The 20,504-nt window shown below is 41.6% G+C and overlaps 1 protein-coding gene across 6 annotated transcripts in view; it reads right to left on the bottom strand.

Annotated features, from left to right (window-relative positions):
* The window catches only part of ARHGAP24 (Rho GTPase activating protein 24), a 527,216-nt gene that overhangs the window by 83,258 nt on the left and 423,454 nt on the right, over positions 1–20,504 (bottom strand). For all 6 annotated transcript variants that reach the window (XM_058192081.1, XM_058192079.1, XM_058192078.1 and 3 more), the window contains one exon: positions 1,077–1,199. In XM_058192081.1, the coding sequence (XP_058048064.1) occupies positions 1,077–1,199 (123 nt within the window). The remainder of the gene's footprint in view (positions 1–1,076; positions 1,200–20,504) is intronic.

Below are 20,504 nucleotides of genomic sequence, written 5' to 3'. Positions count from 1 at the left end.
GAGCACCAGTGTGCCTACTGTTCCTGTCCTAATGTTCCCTTTGATTGTATCCAATTCGTATGGTTATTTCATGCTTATACTTATATATACTGTTGTGTTTGACAAATAAATAAATAAAATAAAATTCCAGGTTGCTTCTCTCTTTGGTTAGTTTCCAACCATTGTTTCTTGTCCTGCCCTCTGGTGCTTTGGAGAATAATTTGACCCCATCTTCTTTGTGGCATCACCTCAAATACTGGAATACTGCTATCATATTGCTCCTAATTCTTCTTTTCTTTAGACTAGCCAAACCCAAATCCTGCAGCCGTTCTTCATATTTTTGACCACCCTTATTTATGAAAATACAACTTCGCTCGTTGGTAGAGTTTTCTGAAGAGAAATGCTATTTTCGGAACAATATACTGACAGCGTAAGGCCAACTCAAATGATCCATGTACAACATTGAGTGTATATGTACGCATAGACATACTCATGTGCATACGTAATCACACAAACTACTAATATGTGTGTATATTGAAGGTTATTAAATTCAAGGAAAGAATAAGATGACCAATGAAATAGTTTATTGACTATATCGGGGTCTCCAACCTTGACAACTTTAAGACTTGTGGACTTCAACTCCCAGAATACCTCAGCCAGCTTTGCTGGCTGAGGAATTCTGGGAGTTGAAGTCCACAAGTCTTAAAGTTGTCAAGGTTGGAGACCCCTGGACTATATTATTCTTGATTACCGGTACACGTGAAATCAAGCCAATATATCTTTTTTTAAATCTATACTATAATTCTCATTTTAATTCATTTTATGGGGTCCTTGGTGCTCTCTGAGCTTAGTGTTTTTTGCAGATGTTTCATTACCAAATCAGGCAACTTCATCAGTGAGTATAGCATTGATGATTTTACCCAGTTCAGTAATGAAACATCTGTAAAAAGGGAACAGTCAAGCTCAGAGAACAGCAAGAGCAGTTTGACCCCTGAGCTACGTATATTTCCTTTTATGTTTCATTTTCATGACCAGCCTTTTCTGAGAAGTGGTTTAAAAAGAATTAACTACAGGCAGAATTAATGATGATTTCTTACCTCCTCCAAATGGTGCCCATATGACCCTGCGGATGGACCTCACCCAATCCTCCATGTCATTCTGCGTGCTGGCCATAAGGAGGTAAGTCTCATGATTGGATGTCATCCGTTCTCTGTCTCCTCCTATGAAGAAAAGAACAACACTGTTAAGGAAAAATGTGCTCCTTTGACCCAAATATTCATTATTTAAGTCACTGCTGGAAAACCCATCATCCCAGAATCATGGTCAAGCAGTTATAGAAACATGGCTAGTTCATTACCCATTACCTTCTTACTGCTGGAATAGGAAATGATTATTTATGAGGTATGAAGAGAGATGGTATTCAGCCAGTTCGGAGCGGTTCAGGCGAACCGGTAGCGGAGATTGCGAGTGAGCCTGCCCACCTGCCCTGGCGCTATGCTGTCCTATTTAGGCACATTTTTGAGGGCAGACGCATGCGTGGAAGGCACGTACACGAGCAAAGCACATGTATGGAAGGCTGGGCGAATGCAGGGAAGGCGTGCGCACATGTGAACCGAGCTTGCATGTGGCGAACCGGTGGTAACCCTAAAATGCATTGACCACAGCTGGCAAATTACAGGTAGTCCTTGACTTATGACCACAAAGGAGTCCAAAATTTCTGCTGTTAAGCAAGATGGTTGTTAAGTGAATATCGCCCCATTTTACGACTTTTCTTGCCACAGTTGTTAAGTGAATCACTGCAGTTGTTTTAAGTTAGTAACATGGTTGCTAAGTGGCTTACCCATTGACTTTGCTTGTCAGAAGGTCGCAACAGGGGATCACATGACCCTGGGACATTGCAACCGTCATAAATATGAGGAGGTTGCCAAGCATCTGAATGTTGACCACTTGACTCTGGGGAGGCTGCAATGGTCATAAGTGTGAAAAATGGTCATAAGTCACTTTTTTCAGTACTGTTGTATTTTTGAATGGTCACTAAATGAACTATGGTAAGTTGAGGCCTACCTGCATGGTAAAAATGACTTTCTGAAGATAGAAAGTAGGGTTAGTGAGTTAATATTTCCTGCCAAAGACTCCTTCCTTCCTCCCCCACTCAGTAACAATCTCTCTCTCTCTCTTTCCCTCCCTCCCTCTCCCTCTCCCTCCCTCTCATGTTTCCCACAAGTAACATGATAGAAGTTCTGTTTCCAACACTGAGATCATTCTCATTTGCTAACATCTGATGGGAACAATTCAGTGGTGGGTTTCTACTGGTTCACCCGGGTTCGGGCAAACCGGTAGTGGCAGCCCTGGGAGTAGTGGTGGGATTCAAGTAATTTAACAACCGGTTCTCTGCCCTAATGATTTCTTCCAACAACCAGTTTGCCAATCTGTTCAGAACGTTAACAACCGGTTCTCCCGAAGTGGTGCGAACTGGTTGAATCCCACCACTGCCTGGGAGGCTCCGCCCACCCTCCCCGATGTCATCACAGACGTTCCACGGATGCGCAGAAGGTTCTCATAGTTTCAAACCGGCAGCGAAGGTAAGTGGAACCCACTACTGGAACAGTTTGGATATTAAATAAAAGAACCGTATATAGCTTTCTCTCTTAAAGCTCGTCTGAGAAACAATTATGATTTTAGTAGATTGCATAGCTTCTGCTCCAGAATGCTGGTGAGAAAACACTTCCATATTGTGCAAGCTACATTATCAATAAAGTACAGTTTGCACATAAGAATGGCCTTCTCAAGCATTTTTATTGTATTTTATTTTTGTGTCTTTCACATGGGCTTCAAAGCAATTTACATAAAGAGCATTAAACCCCATTTCATTCCTCTGTCAAATGGAATAATTTTAATTGAAATCTCAAAATTGGCAGGAGCAGAGGTAAAAGCTTCCCTTGTATATTCAGAGCACCGGTGCGTGTTTAGCAAAATGAGAATATTTTCCCTGCTCAGCTGAACAACAAGGAAGGAGCTAATTATCGCATCTCATTTGGGAAGAAAGTCCCGTGCAAATAAACAGGTAACCTATGCCCCCCCCCCATTTTATAGAATGGTTTTGTGTTTTTTTAAAGAGGAGAGTGGAGTGAGTGTAGGACATGGCATAGTGGGACCAGGTTGCCCACCTGATCTTTTGAAACCCTCACTAAATAAAATAAAAATAAAAATAAATTGAAAGCTTGTCAGATTGCAGAAGGTCAGTACATCTCAGGCAAACACTTACATTAAAATCTCATCAAACCTTGGTGATCTCACACAAGATGGTCACCTTCAGTGGTGGAATTCATCCGGTTCTGTCTGGTTCGGACAAACCGGTAGTGCCGACTGTGGTAGGCCCTACCCACCCACCCGGATGTAATGCTGTCCTATTCCGTGATGTTTTGGCGGTTATGCGCATGCGCAGACGTAAGCAAAGAGTATGTACGGAAGGCCGAGCATGCGTGGAAGGTGGTGCATGCAAGCAAAGTGTGCATGCACGCACTGACAAGGTTCCAGAAAAACCTCTTCTGCATGAAAAAAACTCTGAAGCCATTGTCTTTCAAAGTTCTTTACTAGCATAAGGAAACTGGCACACGATGAGTGAAATTCCAAAACTGAAACTTCCGGATTCTTTCCCCAATTATACAAACCCCAAGAGTCCCACCCCCCTAACCCCTTTGCCAGTCACATGGTCCAACGTTCTTCCACTTTATTCGAAACCTCTTCTTGCCACTCCTTCTGCAGATGTGAACACAATCCGACCTTGACCGCTTGAAGAATGTTGCCATACCCATCAACCCCCCCTTCTTCCCCTTAGGGGTGAAATGTGGCAGTGTCTGGAAACCTACGGCCTAGTATGGTTTCCAGGCCTGACACGCACGCTCACATCTGCGAACCAGTAGGGAAGGTAAGTGAATCTCACCTCTGGTCATCATATTATAAAAAAAGGATGTTGAGGCTCTGGAAAGAGCGCAGAGAAGAGCCACAAAGATGATTAAGGACCTGAAGGCTAAAACATATGAAAACACAGTTGCAGGAATTGGGTATATCTACTCTAGTGAAAAGGATTAGGAGTGACATGATAGCAGTGGTCTGATATCTGAGGGGCTGCCACAAAGAGGAGGGGGCCAACCAGTTTTCCAAAGCACCAGAAAGCAGGACAAGAAGCAATGGATGGAAACTAATCAAGGAAGGAAGCAACCTAGAATTAAAGAGAAATTTCCTGACAGTGAGAACAATAAACCAGTGGAAGAGCTTGCCTTCAGAAGTTGGGAGTACTCCAACACTGGAGGCTTTTAAGAAGAGAATGGATCGCCAGTTGTCTGAAATAGTATAGGATCTCCTGCTTGAACAGGGGATTGGACTAGAAGACCTCCAAGGTCCCTTCCAACTCTGTTATTCTGTCCTGTCCTGTCAAGATCCTGCAGGATTTCTGCTTTTATTTTCTTTAGCACAGGTCATTGCATGAGAATGGACTTTGAAATCTGCAGATCCAGAAAAGATTGTCAACCTTAAATGAATATTTTAACTGCAACTGTTTGTACATATGTTACAGACATCTGGAAGCTTGTGCAGAAGATGCTGACTGAAACAAATAAAGACAGCAGCATTGAGGCAAAGGGAAATAGTCTTCATTTAAAGTCTCAATAGTTATTAATAATATTAGGGAGGAACAGCCTACATTTACGGCCTGACATTATAAGCAGTGTGAGAGCCAGTTTGATGTAGTGGTTAAGATACCAGAGACTGTGAGTTCTAGTTCCGCCTCAGACACAAAGCCAGCTGGGTGATCTTGAGGCAGTTACTTTCTCTCAGCCCTAGGAAGGAGGCAATGGCAAACCATTCCTGAAAAATCTTGCAAAGAAAATTGGAGGGATTTTTCTAGGCAACCTGAATGAAAGGGAAAAAAATATCACCAGCAGCATTATTCTAGGAAATAGCTTCTTATGGATATTCTACAACCATGATGACGAACCTATGGCACGGGTGCCACAGGTGGCACGCGTAGCCATAACTGTGGGCACGTGAGTGTTGCCCTAGCTCAGCTCCAGCGCACATGTGCGCACCGGCCAGCTGATTTTTGGGCCTTCCAGGCCCACCGGAAGTTGGGAAACAGGCCGTTTCCGGCCTCCGGAGGGCCTCCGTTAAGCTGGGAAAGGCTCTTTTCGCCCTCCCCAGGCTCCAAGAAAGCCTCTGGAGCTTGGGGAGAGTGAAAAATGGGCCTTCAGGGCCCACCAGAAATTGGGAAACTGGTCATTTTCAGCCTCCGGAGGGCCTCCGGGTGGGTGGGGAAGGCGTTTTGCCTCCCCCAGGTTCCAAGAAAGCCTCTGGAGCCTGGGGGAGGGCGAAAAACAGGCCTACAGGGCCCACCGGTAACTTTTTTTGCCACAGGGAGCACGGGGCATGCACACACACATGTGCCGGGGTGCGGGGGCATTGAATTATGGGTTGGGCACGTGCATGCGCAATCCCCCCCCGCTCCCCACGCTTTTGGCACGCAACGGCAAAAAGCTTAGCCATCACTGTCCTATAACCTGAAAATCAGATGCTGAGGAAAATCAGATGTTGAGGAAAATCAGATGCTGATGATTTCAAGATGCAGCTTAAGCCAGCTCCCAAACACTGCATGAACTGAACTCTTCCCAGAAAACCTTCATGGCTAAGTCCTGACTGACAGGTGATTTACCAACTGTATTGCTATATCCTCTGCTGTCTTTTTTACGGCTCCACAGCATGACTCCTAAAGGCAGCTGCTGTAACATATGCTCAAGCAGAGGGGAAAGTGGCAATTTCCCTAGGTACTAAGAGCTCCTTTTAGATGGGCTCCAATTTTGTTTGATCCCTAAAGGCTCAGCCAGTTCACAACTGCACTGAAAAACAGTTCCAGAGTTTTGCAGAAAGGTAGCATCCATTCCTCTCCTAGAAGAATGAAATATTTTAGGTAATATTAAAAAGGCAGAATATTATATTTCCATGGATGAGAAACGCGGAGAAACATGCTCTTGGAAAGCAGTTCCCACCTTTCTTAATAGCCCTCAGCAGATGCCAGCACTTAAGAGATAAAGAGATAGATAGCTCTATTCATAAGCGAATACCCTCACCCAAGATCCAACAAAGGTAGGATTAGCCCTCAGCCACAATAGGAATTGCCCAACAAGCCCCTTCATTGCATCATCTCAGTTGCATCTCAGTTGCATCACCCTCAACAAACTTCAAACCTTGGAGCTCAGACAACCTCAGCTATGACCCCTACGTGACCCCATGGGAGTCTGACAACAGCCAATAGAATACATGTTCTTGCACAGGAACAGGAAGTTCCCGTTCAAAGCCCAAGAGAAGGTATAAAAAAAACCCTCACTCTCAACTCCATGTAGTCATCTACCTAGAACCCATGAAATTCTGTTTCATCATTAAACCATCTTTCCAATCAGCCTCCATGTTTCCATTGTCTTTTTCCCAGCTTGGAACTGAACCAGATGGATTATTTCTTCCAGCAGTTTCAGATCTGTCATCCAGGAACTTTCAACCTCCTAAAAGTGCTTTTTCAAGAGGCAACTGGACTTCCTTGTTTTTCTTTGAAGACATTTCGCTTCTTACCTAAAGAAGCCGAAGAAGAAATTTCTTGGAAGAGAAGCGAAATGTCTTCAAAGAAAAACTACAAAGTCTAGTTGCCTCATGAAAAAAAGCACCTTTGGGACAACCATGACCTGGATCAGGGGTCTCCAACCTGGGCAACTTTCAGCCTGACAGACTTCAACTCCCAGAATCCCCCAGCCAGCAAAGCTTCCTTTCAAGAGCCAGCCACATTTACACCGTTACCAGAAGTTAAGAAGTACAAATATCTTTATTGTCCCTGCATGAGCTGAGTTGCAATGGGGAGCTGATAAACACCAGCTTCTAGCTATCATTCTTTCTCGTCGTCTTCTTTTTTGCAACAATGGCTTAGGGCTCTACAGAAAAAGAAACACTTTTCATTAGGTTGCTTCCTGATAAATGTTTCTCCGGATTACAAAGCCCATGACGCCTTGCCATAGGCCTTAATGGTAGTTGAACTCCAAACTCCAAAGGATCTCAGGTTACTTTCCCCTTTAGTATAAAGGGAAATTTTCTGAAATATGATGAAGTTGCCTTTGGGATAAATAAACTTAGTACTTGGTTGACTTTGAACCTGCCCTTCCTCTTGTATCAAGTTAAAATGTTATAGAGTGAAACTATTATTTTGGAGGGCTAGCCATTGCTTCTTAACGATATCAACATGTCTTTTTTCCACTCAGAACTGTATTTTATTTTGTCCCGGTTCTTCTACACACTACAGATGAAAATAGGCTTGGAGGCAGACATTTTTACACATTGGAAGACCAATGGAGCATGAACTCAATAGAAGATGTCGATGGAGATTCTCAATCATCCAGGTCATGGTTGTCCCGAAGGTGTTTTTCTTCAAGAGGCAACTGGAGTTTCTGGTTATTCTTTGAAGAGGTTTTGCTTCTCATCCAGGAAGCTTCTTCAGCTCCCCACCATCCAGTCAGAGCTGAAGAAGCTTCTTGAATGAGAAGCGAAATGTCTTCAAAGAAAAACAAGGAAATCCAGTTGCCTCTTGAAAAAAAACCACCTTTCAGTCAATAGAAGATGCTTTTTCATAAGAAAACAGACTTAGGATAGAGATACCCAGGTTCATTTACAGGTAGTCCTTGGTTTACAACAGTTCACTTAGTGGTGTAGGGTTTCCTGCTTAAGCAGAGAGGTGGACTAGAAGACCTCCAAGGTCCCTTCCAACTCTGTTATTCTATCTTCAATCAATCACTAGATTAAGATAGATTCTTCTAGTGATAGTTTGAAGTTAGAACAGTGTGAAATAAGAGACTTATGACTGCTTTTCACTACTGATTGATATTTATGATGACTGCAGGGATCACTTTTTGTGACATTGACAACTGAAGTCAATGAGGAAACCAGATTCATTTAACCAAGTCAGTAACTTAAAATGCGGGACTGCTCAGAGCCTGAGTGATGGTGAACTGTTAAATCAATTAAGCTCAAATTCCAAATAAAATTCTAAAGCCCACCAAAAATAAGATAGAAAAATAAATACTTTCGCATGGGAGGAAAAAAAAGTGTTGAAATTGCAAGGAATTTTTTTTTTCATTCTGACAGCACTCAGCAATTTGGAATGAAAAGAATGGAAAAGAGAAGGACTAGGGGCGATGTGACAGCTGTCTTCCAGTATTTGAGGAGTTGTCATAGAGAAGACGGGGTTGAATTACCGGTAAAGGGAAATATTTGTAGATCAGGGTTGAAATAAGAGGTCCTTGGTGCTCTCTAAGCTTCTTGCAGACATTTCATTACCCAAACTAGGTAACATCATCAGTGCTAGGTAAAGGTAAAGATTTCCCTTGCACATATGTGCTAGTCATTCCTGACTCTAGGAGGCGGTGCTCATTTCTGTTTCAAAGCCAAAGAGCCAGCGCTGTCAGAAGACGTCTCCATGGTCATGTGGCTGGCATGACTCAACGCCAAAGGCGCACGGAATGCTGTTACCTTCCCACCAAAGGTGGTCCCTATTTTTCTACTTGCATTTTTTACCTGCTTTCGAACTGCTAGGTTGGCAGAAGCTGGGACAAGTAACGGGAGCTCACCCCGTTATGGGACACTAGGGATTCGAGCCGCTGAACTGGCGACCTTTCGATCGACAAGCTCAGGGTCTTATCCACTAAGCCACCGCATCCCATCATCAGTGCTAGGATTGAATTATTCTCCAAAGCTCCTGTGGGCAGGACAAAAAGCAATAGGTGGAAACTCATTAAAGAGAGATCCAACCTACAACTAAAGAGAAATTTCCTCACCGTGATAACAATCAGTGGAACAGCTTGCCTTCCTGAGTTGTGGACACTCCATCGCTGGAGGTTTTAAAGAAAAGTGTGGACAGTCATTTGTCTGGGATGCAATAAGTTCTCCTGCCTCGGGCAAGGGATTGGACTAGTCCTCCTCCAAGGTCCCTTCCAGCCCTACGATTCTCCACTCAGTGTCCTCTTGCTGCTTAGAGAGGTTCAAGCCTTCCCACTCCTTCCCACCCATGAGTTTATAAGTAATCCATTCTAGTTTGCTTCTCCTCTTCTGTAGATGCACTCAGATGCACTCTGGTGCTTTAGTAAACAGAGGGTGGCGGTTGGAGAGCCACTTGAACAGGCTTCCTCCAACCACTTCATCTCATTTTGGGTGCAGCTTTGTTCAGCCAGCTGAGCAGACCCTGTTTGGATGTGAGCATAAAATATTAAAATGTCTGGCTAACAATGGGGAGAAAGTATAAAACATAATCACCAACGAAAAATGCCTTTTCAGGAAACCGGTTACAACTTGTCTGATTTCCCAATATTAGGTCGCCCTTATCGCTGAGGGAATTTAATAATAACAACAACAACAACAACAACAACAGAGTTGGAAGGGACCTTGGAGGTCTTCTAGTCCAACCCCCTGCCCAGGCAGGAAACTTTTGTCCAAATAAGTAAGGAAGGATCAAGGATACACTTTCTTTGCATTCCACCTCTTGCTATTGAGCAAGTAAGGAAATAAAAGAAGGAAGGGATTTAAAGAGCTTAAGCCATTGTTCACAAAAATTATACTGGAAACTTTCCATTGATATTTTCCTGATAACATTAAACAGGGTTGTCCAATGATCTGAACTCAAAGGTGAAAAAGCGAAACCAGGAAGAAGAAGAAGAAGAAGAAGAAGAAGAAGGAGGAGGAGGAGGAGGAGGAGGAGGAGGAAGAGGAGGAGGAGGAGGTGGTGGAGGAGGAGAGGAGGAGAGAAGAAGAAGAAGAAGAAGAAGAAGAAGAAGAAGAAGAAGAAGAAGAAGAAGAAGAAGAAGAAGAAGAAGAAGAAGAAGAAGAAGAAACAGCAGCTAGTTCTTTAATACAATACTAACAAGTCCAACCACTTCCAAATCATTTATATTTTCCCTTTAAATCTGGATCACACTAATCACAGCCTTGAACATAGGAAAACAGCAGAATCTAAAACACTCCCCAGTTGGGACAAGCATAGAGATGTGATTGAACTAGTTAGAAGCTGTTTCATTACATTTCTGAAAGGAAGAGAAAAGCTTGCCATAAGATTGTAGGCGGAGGATTATCACTGTAACCCAGGGTTTCTCAACTTCAGCAGCTTTAAGATGTATGGCCCTCAACTCCCAGAACTCCCTAGCCAGCATATTGCTGTAACCAATGGTGGTAGCATGATTTGGGAGCTTCCCTGGGACCCATCAGCTCTCTTTTTCCTCCAGTTGGGCTGCTATTTCCTCTCGCCATAAAATTATAGGTATGGCAATGCTCCAAAATAACAGCAGTTGTCACAAAAAGTATGGACCCTGTAAAAGCACTATGGACCGGTATATTAAGTCTAAGTGCTATTGCTGCTGATTCCGATCCATTGCATCCTGTGGCATCCTGTGGTCGCTCAGACCTGTGAGAAGAAGCCGGGATGCTCAGGCCAGCACTGGGTTGAAAGCACTGAGTGAGACTTTGTTTAATCACCTCAGAAATCATGTGGCCAAAGGCCTCAGGTATCAGAAAATTAGGAGCCTGGAGTGAGACTTGGGTAGGAAGAAGCCCGGGCGCAGAATGAGAAGGACCTGAAACTGAAGCAGGAAGAATTTTTGGAGGGAAAACTTGGTCTGAAGCCAAGTGACATGGTGTATGATGATTGCCAGGCTCTGGGAGAGACTGAAAAAGAGCATCCACGCTGGCTGAAGAATGCTAGTCAGACCTGATTGAATGGTCTGGAGACCAGGTCCCAGGAGCTATGTGGGGAAATGATTCTCCAAGTGGGCTCAACTCCCTTACTGGAGTAAATGATGGCCCTGAAAGCTGACAGGAAATGTGGTCCTTGTTCTGGGACTGAGCCCTGTCAATCACTTCCTCTATAGCCCTATGGCGGCGTTCCTCCGCCTTAGAGCTTTTGCTAGGCTTATTTTTGGTAGAGGATGCCTTTGTTCTCGAAGGGCCAGAGTGAGTGCCCTCTCCAGGGCTCAATGGGCAAGCATCCTTATCCCCAGAGGGTTTGGGAGCCCGTGAGGGAACATCCGCCATTTTAATTCTTGCTGGCTCGTTGTTTCCCGCCAAAAATAACTGCCCCCGGTACTCATGTCCCTTTGGCTGTACCGGTCTGAAAAAACAGGAGCTGAGCCTCCTGGGAGCAGAGGAATCCTGTGCCGGCTGTCAGGAGGCAGCTAGGCTATTAACTGTCTATTCTAGAGCAGGGGTCTCCAACCTTGGTCCCTTTAAGACTTATGGACTTCAACTCCCAGAGTTCCTCAGCCAACTTTGCTGGCTGAGGGACTCTGGGAGTTGAAGTCCACAAGTCTTAAAGGGACCAAGGTTGGAGACCCCTGTTCTAGAGGATGTGTGGGTTAAGAAAATAATTCTACTTCCTGAGTGCAGAAAATATGAATAGCCACAATGTTAAACAGTATGTATGTATGTATGTATGTATGTATGTATGTATGTATGTATGTATGTATGTATTTGCAGCATGGTGGTCTAGAGTGGAGCTCTCACCTCACAATCAGGAGGCTGCGAATTCGAGTCTAGATAGGAGCACATATTTCTCTGGCCGCAAAGGGAAAGTAAATACTGTGAGCTCTGTGTAGGTGTCAGGAAGGGAATCCGGCCAGTAAACGCTCAGCTCCATTTAGTCACCCTGATTCCACCCCAATGCAAGGGATTGCAGGATCATTAAAAGGAAAAAAAATCATTTAAAATCATTTTGTTTTGTTTTGTTTTGATTTTTTGTTCGTTCCTTCCTTCCTTCAGGCAACTCTAGGTAGCTTACATTAATTCAATCAAAATGCAATATGTAACATTGAAACAATAAATAGAGATCGTAAATTCATTGGAAATAAAATTGACCAAGAAGGGAGAGGAAGGGAGCAAAGTTCTCAAGGACAGGGGTGGGTGGGTGGGGCATTATCTAATTAGGAATTGATTGTGTCCCCTACAGAACAAGCAGTAATCTAAAACCCCAGGTACTGTCACCCATTCCTGCCTGGTGCCTGACCCCATGCGATGATTTCTGATCAAGATGGATGTCTCCCCGTGGAAGCAGCAGAATCCATAGTATGGCCTATGTATCCATTCAATGATCTTTGGGTTAGCAGCAGACAATAGCACTACTAAGGCAAGATGCAAGGGCAGGTAAGAAGTCACATCTCCTTCCCTTTCAGCAATTCATTAAGTTCACTGTTTAAATTACAATCCCTTGAAAATAAGTGTGGCTGGGAGAGTAATTTGCAGAGTTTGAACAAATGAGCTTCTATGGCCAAGGAAGGACTTGACTATGGCTTTCTCAATTGCAGGCCAACTTAAACAGGACATCAAATTGTCTCTCTCGATCTGCAGAGCCAGCTGATGGATGTTCAGCTGAGAAAAATCAGCAGCATTTCCTACACTTTTGCAGGCTATCCTGGAAATGAGCTGTTTCTGTTGTACTGCTGTAGTGTAAACCATCTTTGTTCTGAATGATGCTGGTGTCTTCTTTTTTCTCAGGGTTATTATTCTGCTCAAGATAACAAAGGTTGTATTATTTTAGAACGAGTCCATGTTTAATTTTAGTTGACATCACACATTTATACTTGCGTTGGCGCCGCGGTGGTGGCATTGTGGTTAAAATACAGTATTGCAGGCTAATTCTGCCGACTGCCAGCAGTTCGATCCGGACCGGCTTAAGGTTGACTCAGACTTCCATCCTTCCGAGGTGGGTAAAATGAGGAGCCAGATTGTTAAGGGCCATATGCTGACTCTGTAAACTGTTTAGAGAGGGCTGTAAAGCGCTGTGAAGCGGTATATAAGTCTATTGCTATACTGTATACACACATACATATACCGGCTACAAGAAGTCAAAACTCATTTTGAGTTTTCAAGACATGCTACTTCAACTCTTCTCTTATTGCTTCAATTATGTAGCTTTGAACACTTCTGTTTGTGCCAGGGATGTCACTAAAACTCTACTTTCAACGTATACATAAAAAGGTATATACTACATATCTCCCTGGGATCAAATGAGTGTGCTTTTATGAACATGCATACTTCAGCCTGGAGTTTGTTCTCATCTGGAATTGTCCTCTTCCCTGCTAGTCAATGATGCACAATGCATCACAGCAAACCTGTTACAGAAGAACATTCACCATCATTGCGTTATTTATGTGACTTTCTCCTTGAACTCAAACTCAGGAAAGCAACCAAACTTGCCTTTTGCTTCGTAGAAAACATATTTCCCCAGAAATGGATGGATTGGCCCTTGTGAAATTGTAGCATTTGCCTCTCAAGAGTGCTAGGCCCAGGGCTGTTTAACTGAGTCTAGAATGGTTCACAAAGCCATCCCCTCCCTCAGAACTGGTTTTCAAAACGCAAAAGGAGAGTAACAGCCTCTTGAAAAAAAATAAATCAGTAACACAAACATTTGATTTAACTGAACAAAGGCTTGGTGCCCTTCTGAGATTTCTTCATTGGCTTGAAGGAAAAGGATAGAAAATTGGAGGATATTAAGGAAAAAACACAAACAGAATTGGGAATCAGTAAAAACAATGGCTACCAACCTGCCTTCTATTGAGGACCTGTATACTGCACAAGTCAAAAAGAGGGCTGGGAAAATATTGACAGACCCCTCGCATCCTGGACATAAACTGTTTCAACTCCTATCCTCAAAACGATGCTACAGAGCACTGCACACCAGAACAACTAGACACAAGAACAGTTTCTTCCCGAATGCCATCACTCTGCTAAACAAATAGTTCCCTCAACACTTTCAAACTATTTATTAAGTCTGCACTACTATCACCCATCACCCATCACCTATCTCCTTCCATTTATGACTGTATGACTGTAACTTTGTTGCTTGTATCCTTACGATTAATATTGATTGTTTCCTGACTGGTTATTTGTACCCTATAACTATCATTAAGTGTTGTAAGAGTTGCACCTTGATGAAGGTATCTTTTCTTTTATGTACACTGAGAGCATATGCACCAAGACAAATTCCTTGTGTGTCCAATCACACTTGGCCAATAAAAAAAATCTATCCCATCCTATCCTAGTGCAGTTGAAGAATATTTGCAAAAGCTGACTCCACAAGAAGGACACTCAATATATGATTTGCATCAGGAGGAGCTCACTTAACCGTGTTAAACCTCTGATCTGCACTTAAGCTAGGAATTTGGCTGAGTTTCATTGCTACGTGCAATGCTTATTCTGTATTCTCAAAACCATGTTTTATTTATTTATCTGTTGATCCGTCAAGCACATATACATGTATGTGCACACATACACCTCACAAATTAGAGACTCAGTTTGCATAATATTTTTTGATTTATTCTCAGGTTCAAGCCCACGCATGGCCATTACAGGAACTCTGGTAACTTTATATGTTGAGGTGCCTACACAATTTCTCATGCCAGACATGCCTGCTTAACATTAGTGACACCATTAAATGTGCTTAGATTAGTTCTCAGATGATGTATAGAGGCCACTTCTTTCCAGCAAACTGGAATTCAACCAACCGCCTATCCATTACAAGAGTCAATTGAGTGTTGTAAGAAAGAATAATAAGAAATACTAAAGTGGTCAATATGAAGAGGCTGAATATTTTCTTTCTTTTTCACATAAAAAAAAAGTAATTTGGTACCCCTTGAAATTGGGAGTTGAGGGCTGCAAACGTAATTACATTAATTAAGCCTTCTTGCCTATGCACAAAGCTATCTAATGGAACGATTCCCTTATTCCCATTGGTGCATGGTCACTCTCCATTATGGAAAAGCATTCCCTAGATCCATGCCTTTTTTTGCAATTATTGCTAAAAACAAATACAGAATGGATTCTACAAAGCAGTACATGAAACCATTATTATTATTCTGTTTTCCCTTTTCTCAGAAGTGTTAAGAAGAGTTACACGACTTAGTTAGACTTAGATGTTCAGTTCTTATGAATGTAAAACATACAAAAGGTCTCTTAAGAATGCATGGATTACCTTACTCAGCATGACTCTGAAAGGAACTACATCAGGGGTGAAATGCTCCCAGTTCGTACCGGATCAGGTGATCCGGTAGCAATGGCGGCAGGTGGTTCGGAGAACCAGTAGCAAAAATCCCTGCCAGCCGCCCCCATGCCCAGCTGAGCCACGCAATCATCAGGTTTTTTTAAATTTTAAAAGCATTTTTTCTTCGGCCGAAAAAATGCTTTTAAAAGTTAAAAAAAAGCCCCTGATGATCGCACAGCTCAGCTGGGATCATCAGAGCCTTTTAAAAGCATTTTTTCTACAACCGCTTCAGCTGAAGAGGTTGTAGAAAAAATGCTTTTAAAAGTTTTTTTAAAAAAGTTGGCCATGACCACCCAGTCACATTACCCCCCCACCAAGCCACGCCCACAGAACCGGTAGTAACAAATTTTACATTTCACCACTGAACTACATGTACGGAGGTTTACAGCTTTCTTTGTGGAAAACCTTGACCAACACCAAAGCTATTGTTTCAATAGAAGAAAATATATGTTGCTCAGGGTTGAATTGTGGAGTATAGATGAGAACAAACTGGCTACAGCCACCCAGAACACTGCAAAAAGAAAACAGACCACCTATACGATATCTTTCAATTAAATGGATATCCATAAATGAAAAGTGCCTGACTACTCAACCCACTACAGCTCAATCAATACAAACCATAAAAAAGATAACACTGCCATACATCAAAAAGAAGCTCAGAAACAACCAACAGACTGTTACAATCACATGGCATCATTGCTGCCCAGAAACCAAAGAAAACCCTCCAAAGTACCTTAGGTAAACAAAAAAACAACAACCCCAAAACAAAACCAGTAACCCAAGGAGAAAACAGGAGTCATCTACAACATACACAACGTAAGGACCGTAAGAGTCACTATGTAGAGTGAACAGGCAGAAGACTAATGAACCCAATTAGCAGTCAAAAGACATGATGAAAACTTCTTACTCACACAACACATGGACAAACTCAACCATAGTTTCAATTGGGAAACTGTGAGCATCCTAGACAAAGCTATATCCCAAAAAAAAAAAAAATGCTAGGGAAGCTTGGCATTCAGACAAATCATCATTAGATACATAGAGATAAACCACATTTACGCTATTCAAAAGAGACAATTTTAAAAAGGAAAGGAAAAGATCAGAACACATTTTCTCCAACAACCATCATGCAGATAAGCAGGGATTATCGCCAGACAAACAATCAAGCAGAAAACAATATGCTAATTAAGAAGCTACTAAGGAGAAAACCACAGAATTGCCAACACAGGCAGGGGAAGCTACTGTATATAAACAGGGAGAAAAGCCCACACTCAATCACACTGATGGAGTTACTTTGAATGAAACGTCTGCAGGCAAACAACCAACTTCAGAGAGCACCAAGGACTCCACAAAGTCCTTGTTCTTGTAGAGAGGGGGACATCTTATTGGGTCAGTAATGAATACAGCTCACATGTGTATGAGAGATACCTTATACCACAATGGATAGCAGCTCTCACCCTTCAATAACAATTGAACATAGACATGATCTCTAAAAGGCCAGTATAAATGTTGATTCCAAAGGCTTCTTAGAGAGACTGATACCTATACTCAAACTTGAAACTTTTTTTTTGCTCAAAGTTTTTTGATGACAATCCCTTCCAACAAATTTGTCCCTAGAGTTAGACACTAGAAAAACTGGTTAGGGGGAGCCAAGATAATTATGGGAACAAAGATGCTATGTATGATTGTACAGAATAATTAAAAGTTGGAGGAACAGGAAATAAGATATCATTTTACATTATTTTAAAGGTTCTCAATTCTTTACATGATTTTTGAGGCTCATTTGTGACAGGTTTTTCTTTTGTTCTATTGCCAAATAAAAGCAATTGATTGATGATTGATTGTATGCCATCAAGTCGGTATTGATCCATAGATAGATTTTCTCTGGGAAAATAAGCTTATTATTGGTTATATATTTGTTGGTAGATTCATTTTTTTTTATTTTGCAAAACTGAATTTGTTTTTGGTACTTTATCCTATTTTATTACTCTTTTGCAATCTCTTTTAGGTTTTTTTTGCTAATAGAATTTTCTAAATCAATACAGAAACCATGTTTTCTTTGAACATTTCCTCAGGAGATTCATTTCAGAAAAGGCAACAGGCATAAAAACAAATTTCTATTGGACCTGCTTTATTGGGTTCAAATTCCTTGTCTAAATATCCATGTAGTCAAATCTTCTTGCCGTAAATTCAGATAGAGTTGCTAACAAAAGAATCTAGACAAGCTATTTGAACATTAATAAAAGCAATACAAATAAAGACCTGTATACTGCATGAGTCCAAAAGAGGGCTGTGAAAATATTTAGAGACCTCTCGCATCCTGGACATAAACTGTTTCAACTCCTACCCTCAAAACGACGCTAAAGAGCACTGCACACAGAACAACTAGACACAAGAAAAGTTTTTTTCCTGAACGCCATCACTCTGCTAAACAAATAATTCCCTTAACACTGTCAAACTATTCACATTAGGCTGCATTACTGTTACTATTGGTCTTCTCATCGTTCCTGTCGCCCATTTCCTCCCACTTGTGACTGCATGACTGTAACTTTATTGCTTGTATCCTTATGATTTATATTGATATTGATTATTTCCTAGTATGATTCAATTGCTTATTGTACCATATGACTGTCACTGGGTGTTGTGCCTTGTGATTCTTGACGAGTGTATATTGTCCTTTTATGTACACTGAGAGCATATGCACCAAAGACAAATTCCTTGTATGTCCAATCACACTTGGCCAATAAAGAATTCTGTTCTATTCTATTCTATTCTACAAGTAAGTGGGCAGAACGGTTGAAGTCCAATGTCAAGATGGTGGGATTCATTACTGCTTTACTTGCCCTTCTACCCTTTTTTAAAATTAATTTGTATCCTGCCTTTATTATTTTGACAAATAACTCAAGGCAGCGAGCATATCAAACACATTTTTCCTCCTGATTGTTGACCCAGCTGTTTTATATAACTTCTCCTATTCAATCCATAGATTAATTACAGTAGTGACCAAAATTGTGGAAACCTTTTGGGAAAAGTGTATTTTTAAAAACTAATTAATAACACCACTTTCTTTTGGGAGTACTACCATAAAATTATATATCAATGGAAAGATAATTTAATCAAGAATGTAATGCAATGACTTTTATGAAGGATTTGCTATTAGAATAGCAGTTACAGTATAAAGAAGAAAAATGAAACACAAGAAAAAACGAGGTATACAAAAATGATCACTATAGAAAAAACAAAACATACAAAAATTATCACCATGTCAGTTAATGCTTAGTTAAAGATCTTGGAGTTTTCATATCTAATGATCTAAGTGCCAAAGCCCACTGCAACTACATCGCAAAAAAGGCTCTAAAAGTTGTAAACATAATCTTGCGCAGCTTCTTCTCCAAAAACACTACACTACTAAACAGAGCTTATAAAACATTTGCTAGACCAATTCTTGAATACAGCTCGACTGTTTGGAACCCATACCACATTTCTGACATCAATACAATTGAACATGTCCAGAAATATTTTACAAGAAGAGTACTCCACTCCTCCGAATACAACAAAATACCTTATGCCACCAGACTTGAAATCCTGGGTTTAGAAAATTTAGAACTACGCCGCCTTTGACATGACCTGAGTTTAACTCATAGAATCATCTATTACAATGTCCTTCCTGTCAAAGACTACTTCAGCTTCAATTGCAACAATACACGAGCACACAATAGATTTAAGCTTAATGTTAACCGCTCCAATCTTGATTGAAGAAAATATGACTTCAGTAACAGAGCTGTTAATGCCTGGAATAAACTACCTGACTCTGTGGTCTCTTCCCAAAATCCCAAAAGCTTCAACCAAAAACTATCTACCATTGACCTCACCCCATTCCTAAAAGGTCTGTAAGGGGCGTGCATAAGAGCACATACGTGCCTACCGTTCCCGTCCTATTGTTTTCCTTCGTTATATCCAATTAATATAGTTATTACATACCCATGCTCATATATATGCTTATGTATTGTATAGTTGTTTCATGCTTATGCTTATATATACTGTGTGACAAAAATAAATAAATAAAATAAATAAATAAATAGTTGGGTAACCTTTAGCATGAATTACGGCCTTACAACATCTTCCCATGGACTGAACCAAGTCTTTCAGTTCTGCAGCTATTATCATGTGAAACCAAGATTGAACAATTGCTTCTATTAACTGGGTTTTATTGCTGGGTCGCTTCTGACTAATAAGTTTCTTTAGTCGGCTCCATAGATTTTCAATTGGGTGAAGGACTGGTCTATTCCCAGGACATTCCAGCAGTGGAATATGATTATCTTGAAACTCCCACCGCCCACAAAAAAGTGGTGTTATTAGCCATCAAACCTCAAAAATACACTTTCCCCCAAAGGTTTCCACAATATGGGGCACTACTGTATTCTTCACACTCCCAGTTCACAGGCTATTGTTCACCAACCGTGTTCTGAACAACAAAACTTGCTGGCAAAGAACAGACACACTGAGTGATTTTTGTAGGGAAAGTCAAAGATAGCAAGTCGTTTTTGCTCTGACCCTCACTTACTCATTCAAAGACCAACAATCTGGAATTTATCTATGCTTTAAGACAACTTTTTCCAATCTATTGTCCTCCAAATGTTGGGGTTACATGTCCCTCCATTGTCCCCAGGCAGTCCAAGGAGACGTTGGGCAGGTAATCTCAACATCTGTTGGGGGGTTGGAACAGGCAGCCTTAGAGTAAAAGGTCCATTTATAGCCACCTCTCCCTTTCTTTGCCCATTTTCAGTTCTGGTACACAACAGAAATGTAATTAAAGTGGATGGGGGTTTAGAGTCAATAGTGCAGAACCGTCAGGTTTTCTAGCTGTGTTCTTGATTGCATTTCTGGTACTGTCAATAAGGGATGCATTATTTACGAAATGGGTTTCAAAGAGGCAGAGTTATTAGGAGAGCCATTAAACGGAACTCTATCTAAATATCTCCGTGAAAACCAATACAGTGAGAAGGTACCTGGACAGTTATTTGATGCAGTATGTTATTTGCTTAGCCACCTATTAAAATATCACAATAGTGTACCGAATGCATCAACCGAACCCCGTACAGACCTTTTAGGTCATTACGAGGGTGAAGGCAGTGACGTACATTACACAAAGAAAGAAAAGTTAGTTAGTTAGGTTAGTTCTCTGTGTAACTTCACAGAAATCCAGCAGAATTGAACCTCATTCCTGCATTGCAATAAATCCACCGGAGCTTATTCAGACAATTGTCCAGGTTCCAAAGGTTAAAACTCAGGGGTGAAATTCAGCCGGTTCTGACAGGTTCTGGAGAACCGGTAGCGGAAATTTTGAGCAGTTTGGAGAATACCAAATACCACCTCTGGCTGGCCCCAGAGTGGGGTGGGAATGAGGATTTTGCAATAT

The sequence above is a fragment of the Ahaetulla prasina genome, chromosome 8 (genome assembly GCF_028640845.1).
Source record: "Ahaetulla prasina isolate Xishuangbanna chromosome 8, ASM2864084v1, whole genome shotgun sequence".
NCBI lineage: Eukaryota > Metazoa > Chordata > Lepidosauria > Squamata > Colubridae > Ahaetulla > Ahaetulla prasina.
This window is presented reverse-complemented; position numbering and strand designations above follow the sequence as displayed.